Source organism: Rhinoderma darwinii, chromosome 11, assembly GCF_050947455.1.
Source record: "Rhinoderma darwinii isolate aRhiDar2 chromosome 11, aRhiDar2.hap1, whole genome shotgun sequence".
Classification (NCBI taxonomy): Eukaryota; Metazoa; Chordata; class Amphibia; order Anura; family Rhinodermatidae; genus Rhinoderma; species Rhinoderma darwinii.
In genome coordinates, this window is record NC_134697.1 from 84700838 (window position 1) to 84711830 (window position 10993).

General features: G+C 45.6%; 1 protein-coding gene across 3 annotated transcripts; it reads left to right on the forward strand.

Moving 5' to 3' along the window:
- Positions 1-622: 622 nt before the first annotated feature.
- On the forward strand, positions 623-10671 carry NDUFS8 (NADH:ubiquinone oxidoreductase core subunit S8). 3 transcript variants are annotated; one of them, XM_075842881.1, is made up of 7 exons: positions 623-723; positions 2944-2997; positions 5832-5894; positions 7240-7329; positions 8080-8252; positions 8647-8775; positions 9964-10671. In XM_075842881.1, the coding sequence occupies exons 2-7, from the start codon at positions 2955-2957 to the stop codon at positions 10093-10095; spliced, it is 630 nt and encodes a 209-aa protein (XP_075698996.1). In that variant the 5' UTR covers positions 623-723; positions 2944-2954; the 3' UTR covers positions 10096-10671. The 3 variants fall into 3 exon arrangements, with proteins under 3 accessions (XP_075698996.1, XP_075698995.1, XP_075698994.1); XM_075842880.1 differs by lacking the exon at positions 623-723 and adding an exon at positions 931-1003; XM_075842879.1 differs by lacking the exon at positions 623-723 and adding an exon at positions 1120-1195.
- The last annotated feature ends 322 nt before the right edge of the window (positions 10672-10993 follow it).

Consider the following 10993-nt stretch of genomic DNA (forward strand, 5'->3'; position numbering starts at 1 on the left):
CCCTGTTATTTACATTGGCATTTTCAGTTATCACAGGCTAGCAGCCTTAGCGCTTGTTCACACCTGCATCGGTGTTACCATAACAAAAATGCTGAAAACGCTGGTTCCGAAACAGGACGGACACCATCGTTGCCCAATGGAAGCCATTGCCTTTAATGGGTTCCATCAGGTTTTCAAAATGGCGTACGTGCTATTACCGGAAACAATGGCGCAACATACTGCTCTATTGTCTCCTGTATTTTCAGTCGGATCTGCGACGGAGGAACGTAACGGAGTCTTCAATGCAGATGTGAAGTCCTAACTGTGAGGGTGTTACATCAACTATTCAGTTATGCGCTTATTCTCATCCAGACCCCCAACACAGCCCAGACACTACCTACACTAGAAACCCACTGAACCACGTGATTAAACGCTGCCTCTCTTATCACTACCGCGTGTACCGCCCCCTTCCTGACAACCAATCACGAACGAGAAACTTTTGACAGACAGCTGTGCTGACCAGCCACTGGTTGGTAAATGTCGTCCAGTAATCTTAAAGTAGGAGATACTATTTTTTCGACGCGCCTCTATGTGGGAGGGGCGTGTTTCGGAACTGCTAATGGGAATGCCGGAGCAGAGCGATGAAGGCGGTCTTCACTTTTGAGTGACAGCAGCATCGACCAATAGCTGCACTCCTCGCGGCCACAAGCGCTCGCTAACAGCAAGGTCAGCGGCAGCTGTCAGGTGAGCACGGAGGGAAATGACTGGGAATAAAAGCAGCTACCGCTGATAATGGGTGTGTGTGGGGCCCGGTGAACGTGGCAGTTGATACCGAGTTTTCGGTATTCAATCGCTTCCCAACCTAACTGAGAGTCGTGACTTGAGCGTACCCCGTGGAACGCAAAGGGGATCGCTACTGCGCATGCTCTTTCGGCCTCAAGTGACAACTGCGCATGCGTAGCCGGTCATTTTACACAAATGCGCTTGCGCACCATAGTACGCGTTTGGTCTTTTCCTTCAGTAGGTTAGTGTGTACGGGTTAGAACCTTAAAGGAAATGTCCATCTTTGAACTCCCATTTTACAGTTAATATATTAAAACAATCTACATACGACGTTGATTAACTTTGTAAATACATTACATGACTTATTTTGTAATGATCCTGAGTACAGAGTTTCTTTTACATTCTGCTGGATGTCATTGGAAACAGTCAGCAGGTTTGTGTCAGACCCACCCTTATAATGAATTGGGACAGTGCCTTGTGTATAATGACCCTTCCCAGAATGCAAATCACCAGTGTAACAAGCTCTGTGCAGGCATTGAGGCAGCAAGGAATGCTGGGAGATGTCAGCTCTGAAGTATGAATACAGCTCTGAACTATAAGGCCACATGCACACGTGTAGTTTGCTGCAGAATATACGCACCAAAACCGCAACAATACTCAGGAAATTCCCAGTTAAAAACCGCACTTAATCACAAGTTGTTTTTTTTTGGTGCGCATCTCTCTGCTCCTGCGTCCAGGCCGGCCTCCAGGGATGACGTTTCATCCCGTGTGACTGCTGCAGCCAATCACAGGCTGGAGCGGTCTTATGGGGTGAAACGTCGTCCCAGGAGGCCGGGCTTCAGGACGTCAGAGGTATGTGTCGCCATGACTACGGGTAAGTATAGGTTTTCTTTGGGTTGTTTTTACGTGCTGTTTTTTTTTTGTTAGAACACCCTGCGGTGACCAGGGCGGAAACACTGTGTAATTTTCCGCAGTATATCCGTCCTGTGCCCAATACAGCCTGTAACTTCGGATCTGTACGTAATGTATATACCAGCTACTGGTTGTATGTAGATTAATTCTCGATGTAAACTGTACAATGGTGTAAGAAGGTCAACATGCGCGCGCCTGCACCAAAAATCTGAAACATAAGGCCGGTTTTACATGTGGTGGAAAAATCCACCTACGCGTTTTGGACACACAGGGCGGAAACGCTGAGTAAAAGTACACAACGGATACCGTCCTGGAAACCGCAGGGAATTCCGTTGAAAAACCGCACCAAATTGTGGTGCCGTTTTTCGGGTGTAATGTCTGCTGCGAAAATGCAGCAGGAAAAAAAAAAGCTTCTACTTAACACCCGGGCGTTGTTATGGCGAGATGTCCCTCTGCTCTGGGTCCAGCCCGGCCTCCTGGGATAACGCTGTAGTCCTTGTGACCGCTGCAGCCTGTGATTGGCTGCAGCAGTCACATGGGATGAAACGTTATCTCGGGAGGCCGGGCTGGACCCAGAGCAGAGGGTCGCGCCGCTAGGACTATGGCCGGGGGTAGGTATAAACCCCTTTTTTTAATTTTAAATCCCAAAACCATTTTTTTTTTTATTTGTGACTTTTGCGTTTGCGCCGCAAGAGTCGAGACACTTGTTGCGGGTTTTATCTCTCCATTGAATTCAATTGAAAACCTGCGACAGAAAAAGAGCAATTCCGAAGCATAAATTGACAAGCTGCGGTTAAAAAAAAAAACGGACCACAGGTCAATTTATGAACGTTTTTTTCCGCAGTTTTTTTCTTTTTTTTTTCCGCAGCGTGTGGATGAGGTTTCTTCAAATCTGATCCACTCTGCTGTAATATGCTGCGGATTATCCGCAATTAGTTCTGTCGCGGAAAATCCGCCGTGTATCCGCTGTGTGTGTCCTTACCCAAAAGCATTTCCGCTACGTTTGGAGCCGCCTGAGGTTTTACTGTAGCCAGTTTCCATATCCTGCGCAACCCAAATCATCATCCTCCTCCCAGGTGTCCCAAGATGTCGTTTCGGCTGCTGTATGTAGGGTCAAAGAAAAGTACGGGAGCACGAGCCGAAAATGCGGATGGCCGTTGCCGGCCGTGTTCGTAAACGCCGACCGTGATTACGGGCACAGTTCCCATATTAGTCCTTTTCTATTATACTGTCGGCGTTTGTTTAATATGTTCATTTCTTTTTCTGCAGAGCCCGTGAGCATGTTGGGAGCTCGCCTTATCTACAGTGCTGCCAAGCAAGCAGGTATGTTGTGACGTCACCGTGTCTTAAAGGGGTTTCGAATAAATCATCCACAGGATAGGTGATAAATATTGCCCGGCAGCCACATAGAAATGAATGGAGCGGTGGTTGAGCATGCGCCCTACCGCTCCATTACTATGGGGCTCCCAGGATCGGTGATCGTTGGGGGTCCCAGCGGTCAGACCCCCACTGATCAGATAAATCCTGTGGATAGGTGATAAATAATAATTATGGGAAAAGCCCTTTAACTGCTCAATTACCTGCAGGAGGGCAAATGTGATTGACAGATGCAATCCCGCAGTAACTGCCGGGATCAAAGAAACATCCAATCCTGGTCATTGAACACCACGCTCAATCGGTCATATTAGGGTGGCGGTAGAGGCACAGTAAGGCTGGCAGGGAAATCGGCATACTTACAAATGAAAGCAGATGGAGTGGGAACCCCGAATATACTGGCTCACTAGGAAACGGCAATACTAGAGCCCGTCATGAAGTAGTAGATAGAAGATTTATCACTGCCGTGGGTTCAGGTGGAGGCCTCCTCTTTAAGGCCTCATTCACACGACTGTACTCGTTTTTACTGTTTGGAAATACCGATCCGTAGTCATCAGCATATTTGGCATGCTGTCCGCAAATACGGTCCATGGTGCATCCGTATTTACAGATCCACAAAGAAAGGGAGACTACAAATGATGTCACCAACATGTCCCAACCCCTTGAAAAGGTCAGTCTGTCACCGTTTTCTTGGGGAATCTCCTGCCGTCGCATAGCAACGCTTCCGCAATTATGGACATCTGCGGATGCACATCCGTAGCCGTCCGCTCCCATAGACTTCTATGGGCGAGTCTGTGCCGTAATTGTGGACAGAAATGGGACACGTTCTATTTTTTACGGATCATACGGCCCGGACACACATCCAGAAATATACGGAAAGGTGTCTGTGGCCTATAGAAATGAAAGTGTCCGCAGATTATCCGTATTTACGGAAACAAAACTACGGTTATGCGCTTAGTGCCTTAGGCCCCATGCACACGACCATGCCCGTAATCATTATGGGAATGTGTCCGTTGGCCATAGAAATGAATGGGTCCGTAATTACAGTTTGTAATTATGGACGAAATCTACGGTCGTCTGCATGGGGCATTAGAGATGGGACCCATCTCGAGAATGGGGTCACCCATCCCTACCTGGTGAAGCGGCCGTTGCACTCGGGCGAAGACTTGTTTTTGCAGCATTGGCCGGATTTACGGAAACTGCATTTTTTCTGGTTATCTGGGGAGCACTGGGGTATATTCACATACGGCAGATTTTGTTGCAGAAATTTCTTCCGAATTCGGTTCCAGTCATTTTCTGCAAGTTCCATTCACATGGCCGTAATCTGGCACCCATAGAAGTGCATGGAGCCTGTAAGCTCCACGGCAGATTATTCGTGTGGAAAAATCTGATGTGGAATTGGCCGAGAAACTGCGGTAGATATCCGAGGCTGACCCTCGGCTTTTTTCTAAAAACGGCTGCGTTTCTGCACGTAGATTAGCCCCATTTAATAGGACAAATCTGCCTGTGGTTACCCGATGTGGGATTTGCGGTGGAATATGAAGTGGAAACCGCATCATGAAGTGACATGTCGCAACTTTTTTATGTCGGTTTACAATTTTGCCCCATATAAACAGTGGGACGTTTGGAGGCTTCAAATTTTGGGAGGTTTTTCACACTAATTTAAACGTGAAAAACACGTCAGAATCGGCGCAAATATTCCGCTGTGTGAACAGGGCCTTTGTGTATGCCTCTGACTTCATATAGCAGTACAGAGCGGTATAGGACTCTATGTACATGAGGCCTTAGAGACCATGTGAGGCGAGGGGTAGTGGTCGGGTTTTAGAGTAAAGGGGTTTCCGGGACTGTAATATTCGTGGCCTACGGTCTCAGAAAACCCGGTAATGCACAGAAGGTCAATTTCCAGGTTTGGATATGATTTCCTAATGTGACATTTGGCCTACAAGTAGTTCAGGGATGTTTACAAGTTGCTGATTTTCATGTCCGCATACCAGGGGTCCCCGTCAGACGTGCCATCTGTCCCTGCTCACTGTGTCACACCATCACAGGAACGTTGGCTAATGGCCCTAATCCAGCAAGACAGTATAAATACACAGAGGAGACTCGTCCACAGCTTGGAATAATTATCTGGTGGACTTGTAAATGGCAGCTATGTTTCATCACAGGTCATGCCACCCAACCGGTGGAGCAGATCATAATAAACATCACCATGAATCCAGATGGCAAGTCTCAATGTACATACGTGGAGGGGCCCGTCACCTTTACAGCTAATGAATATCCTAAAAGGAGACGCCTGTGATTTTAGTTTTATATTATTATGTGTAACATCAGAGGCTCGCCCTGTTGCCCTATGTCGCTTCAGCCCATATATGGGTAAACTATTGAGAAAAATTTAATAAGTACGGTAAGGTTCGGGATATAATTCCTGTCAAGTTTCTCTACCCCCTGACCCGTTTAAATAAAAATAAAAAAGTCTGCTCAAACCTGTGCTTTTGATTGGCTGATAGAGGAGATGATGCGTTTCAGATGACCTCTATATATGGAGCTAGTGATGTCACTCATGTCAGTATATCTCTCCTGGCTTGTGGATGTTGCTGGACTAGTGAAGCCTTTTGATGGTTGTGCTTTGAGGAGATGATGTGTTTCAGAGGACATCTATATATGGAGCTAGTGATGTCACTCATGTCAGTATATCTCTTCTGATTTGTTGCTGGATTAATGAAGCCTTTGATGGTTGTGATGTCACACATCTAATTGTACATTTTATTCTGCTCTATTTCCAGGTCCCTCATGTTCTTGGACCCTGGTCAGAAGTTTTAGCCTGGCACCTCAGATGCATTCATTCAGTAAGTTACTGACCTGATTTATAATAAGCCCGGGGTGGCCAAATTGTTGATCTAATTTACTGGTCAACCCTTAAGGAAAAAAAATAATAATAATTACCGTAAAGAGTGACTAAACTTTTGACATGTCCTAGTGATATGTTAGAAGTTTGGATCGTGGGGGTCCGAGCACTGAGACCCCCACCGATCGCTAAAACGAAGAGGCAGAAGCGCTCGGTTTAGTGCTGTGCCACTGATCGGCTTTTCTCGGACAGCGAGGGAAGTGGTGCACGGGCACAATAGAAAGTCTATGAGTCCGTACTTCCGATCAGAAACGAAGCAGCACCGCGCTCACCCAAGCACTTTGGCCGCTTTGTTTTAGCGATCGGTGGGGGTCTCAGTGCTCGGACCACCACTGATCAAACTTCTGACATGTCAAAAAAAAATTAAAAGTTTAGTAACCCTTTAACGTTTTTTGGTTTTTTTTCAATGCTTTTTTGTGATTTTTAACACCTTTTTGAAAACGTTTTTTTTTTTTTTTAAATCAGTGTTTGGTGCAACTTTCTAATTACTTTTTATTAAAAAAAAGACATTTACTTTGAGATACAGCTGCTTTGTATTCTCTACAGAGCAGCTGTATCTAGCGCTGAAACCTGTATCCGTCAGATCAGCGGGACTGACGGGTTCACTGTCAGCGTGTTCTGCGTTTCTGACCCGCAGGATCGATGATGCTAACTTTGATGTGATCGATAACCGGTTGTTCCTACGTGTCATAGACGCCCAGGACCCGCTCTCAGCTGAGCCGTCATTTCCGTTTATCTGACTGACTCGGTGGAGAGAGAACGATACGGCTTCTATGCATACCGAATACTGTATCATAAAAAGTAAAAAAAAAACATTGATAATAAGTCAATTCAAAAAGTATTTAAAATCACAAAAAACATTGTTTTAATAAAAAAAATTATAATTAAAAAAAAAACAAAATCATTCAGGTGTGCATAGGCCTTCAAGGGTGGATCCACACGTTGCTGAAATTTGCGCGACTAAAAAAATAGTTTCCAGTCATCCGGATTTCTGTGCGTTTCATTTAGATGAATAGAACTGATTTTCAGTCACAGAAAATTCTGCAACAAAATCTGCAGCGTGTGAATCCACACCAAGGTCCAGCAGCCATCACAAGATCACGGTCCCGCACAGGCCCGGTGCACGGCTGCAGGATCTTAAGGGGGACTGGGAAGAGGCGGCAAGGACCATTAAGGAGGTCACACAGATAATTGAAAACAGTTAGACATCTCTTCTGAATATGTTGGAGCCATATAATGATCTAGGTAATAATTCGGATTTGTCATTTTTCTTTCGCCTTCATTAGAGTATGTAAATGCCAGAGAAGAAGAGAACAGCCTGAGATCTGTGACTGACCGGGCGGCCCAAACATTGCTGTGGACAGAGCTGCTTAGAGGTGGGACATATAAAGGCTGGGATAACCGGACATCGTTAACCCCTTAAGGACACAGCCAATTAAAAATGTGCACATTTATTTCTTTTTTTCCTCCTCGCCTTTCAAGACCCATAAATTTTGTTTCGTTTTTTTCCATCCATCATCTTCTTCATTTTTTTTTTTTTTTTTTTATTAAATTTTTTAGCTAGATGATTGTGATTTTTTTTTTTTTTTTTTTTTCCTACAGCGTTTAACATGCGGGTAAAAAAAAAATTATATCTTTATAGTTCAGACTTTTAGGGACACATCGATAACAATTTTTTTTATTTTTATTTAGGTGAAACTTTTTTTTATTTACTTTTATTCTTTTTTTATATTTAGAAAATAATTGATCACACCCCCCCCCCCCCAGGGACTTTATCATGTATATTGTAGTGTATTGCCTTTTTCTGTGCTCTCCTATTGGGCCCCGCTTCTGTCAGGGGTTAATAATCAAGCAGAGAACGCAGGCCTGGAGGCCTTCACTAGGATTCAGGCTGTCATGCCAACCGCTCGGCACCCCACAATTTCATTAAACACCCGGCCGTTCCAGGTGGGTGTCCGCTATATGAGAGGCTGACACCGGCCACGTATGGTGCGGGCTCACCTTCTCAGGCAGTGCCATATTGTTAGAACGCACATCTGCCGTACGTTTACGGCAGATGGCGTCATTTTTTTGCTCCCTTTTGTAGTTGTATTCTCTACATATCACCCGTCTCTTCTTCCTTCCAGGCCTAGGAATGACCTTCAGCTACTTGTTCCGGGAGCCAGCCACTATCAATTATCCTTTTGAGAAGGGCCCTTTGAGCCCCCGGTTCCGCGGCGAGCATGCATTGCGCAGATACCCATCTGGCGAGGAACGGTGTATTGCATGTAAGCTCTGTGAGGCCGTCTGCCCTGCCCAGGTAAAGAGGCAAAAGCCTTAAATGACAAATGAATGTGTTCGATCTGTATACTGTACTGTACAGTTGTTTTTTTAAAGTAATATCGCACTATAATTACATATCACATGTCGGTTCCCCTTTCCTGTCATATTTTAACATTCTAGGAGAAACTTAAGAGGCGGAGGTGATCCGTCCTCTTCATACAAGATGGCGCTGACATCTGTCCTTATGCCCTGCATGAAGTGACAGGGAATGTAGTTGTAATCCCATAGCCACTTAGGCCGTGGCACCTGCCCAGTGTTTGTATTACTGTCTTCGAGGCCATGGTTGAAGCGGTCACATGACCCCTATTGCGGAGCATCGCGTGTACCTATCGATTAAACCTATAATCTCAATTTTTTTTTTCCCTATTAAGGCCATCACCATCGAGGCTGAACCTCGTGCAGATGGAAGCCGTCGGACTACAAGATATGATATTGACATGACCAAGTGTATTTACTGCGGCTTCTGTCAGGAGGCATGTCCCGTGGACGCTATAGTGGAGGTGAGTGTTATATGTATTGGTGCAATGGGGTCAGGAAGGAATTTTTGGTCTTTGCCTTTCTCTGGATCAACTGAATGTTGTAAGTGTAACGGGCTGAACTTGATGAATATTTTATGATTTGATGTAACACCGCTCCATTCGTGTGAATGGGGCTTTGTTGTAGCCCCCTGCGCAGCCAGTGGCCGGAAGCGCTGCCGTGCAGGGAAAAATTTGGAAGGAGCCGCAGTGCTAAACCAGGATCGGTGGGAGCCCCAGCAGTCCATTCCCACCAATTAAAGTGATGGCATATCCTTGTGATTGGAAATGTATGGTCCTAAATGTACATTGACCACCAGAGGGCTTAACACCTTAAAGGGCTTATACCGGAATGGACGAAAACAGTTGAGCGCTGTACTCGGCTGTTTACGTTACTCCCATAGACTTTGAATAGAGCAGCAGCACACGTTCTTGTCCGCAGCTTCAGTCAATGTCCTCCTCGCTGCAGTCAAAGAGGAGAAACGGGGTTCTGGACCCACATTCTCATGAATGGTGAGGCTCCCAGCAGTGGGGCCCCCAAGATCAGGCACTTATAACCGATCCTGTGGATAGGTGAAAGTTGTCCATTCTGGGACTATGCCTTTTAAAGGGGTTTTCCCACTAAGAACGTTTATCACGGGAGGGGTGATAAATGTATAAACGCTGTCTCCATCGGCCCCGTAGACATTGAATGGAGCATGCAGGGTATGTGCAAACGTCGCTCTGTTCAAAATGGTCCTCTATGTGATCGTGCAATGAGGAAGAACGGGCTCGGAGCCCCCGTTCTAGTGATCAACGAGGGTACCAGTGGTGAGGGCCCCCCATGTACATTTATCGGCTGTCTTGTGGATATTATAATGTTAATCCTGCGGAGATTTCCATCTCCATTATTTATTGGGATACCTATGTATTCCAAGTTTTATATGCGCATACATCTGATGGCAAATCTCCATCAAGCAGTGCCATTTACCACCTGATCGAGCTATGAGGACTGGCAGGTAAGTATCGGTAGCACTTCAGTTGTTGCTACCAGCGCTCTGACTGTGACACGAATCTCCCATGTCCTTCTGTAGGCCCAGCAGTGTCACCTCCTATAAGCAGGGTGGTCGTAAAAAGTCGTTTCAATGACCATAATATTTTGAATCCTAATGTCCCGTCATATCTTCATTGCAGGGTCCGAATTTTGAGTTTAGCACAGAAACGCACGAGGAACTCCTGTACAACAAAGAGAAGCTCCTAAACAACGGTGACAAATGGGAGACGGAGATTGGTGCAAATATCCAGGCTGACTTTCTCTATCGCTGAGTGTTCTCCTCGCGTCCGATACGCAAAGCTGACTTCTAGCATTTCTGTGCATGAGAAATCGCCCTCTACATACATGCCCCGCCGTACGGTCAATTTACACCGCACCCGCTCCAGATCCAAGGGACAGTGTGAAGACAACACGCCGTCTGCCCTTTGCCGCTTGGTGATGCGCTTGCCTCGTCCACTTGATAGAATTTTTGGGCAAATATTTAAAGGAGTAGCTGATGAAGGCCGTCCGACCATCCAAAGACTTACTCACTGCTACCTCTTCGTTTTATTAATACCTTGTCATCCCAGAGGCATTCCTATAAGTGGGTATGCTGTCCTGTGTGTGCTATAGGGCATTTATACTGTATATTAGTACATGTATTGTAGATGAGGTATAATATAAATGACGTGGTGTGACCCCTTGTATGGTAAAACGTCATTGATATGGGTTGAGAGATGTTGCCGCACACCCTTAAAGCAACATCATTATGTGTAGGATTCTGGGAGTAAAGCTTTGTAGGTCTCTGGCATCAGCGCTGCATAAATTTAATGTATTTCTTAATAAAATCCGATTTTTGTTTGAATGTAGGCGGATGTAGTGTGCATTATTGTGTCCGCATATGAACACGGATACAACTGCTGGGGGCACGTAGGCCGTGAGGCTACATAAGAAAAGCAACACTATATGTGGGTGATATTGGCACTCCGAGAAGATCGTGTTAGACCGAGCGATTGCATTTTACAAACGCTTGACCTTCCTTTGCATATATCTGTTTGCTAGTTCTTGGACCACTATATATTCTGCTTCACCGCTGTATTGCCATTTAAATGCTTTCCTTGAAGAGTAGGGAGTAAAAAGCACCAATAGTGCACTATAGAAGACTAGTATAAAAAGCATGTGCCACCAGTT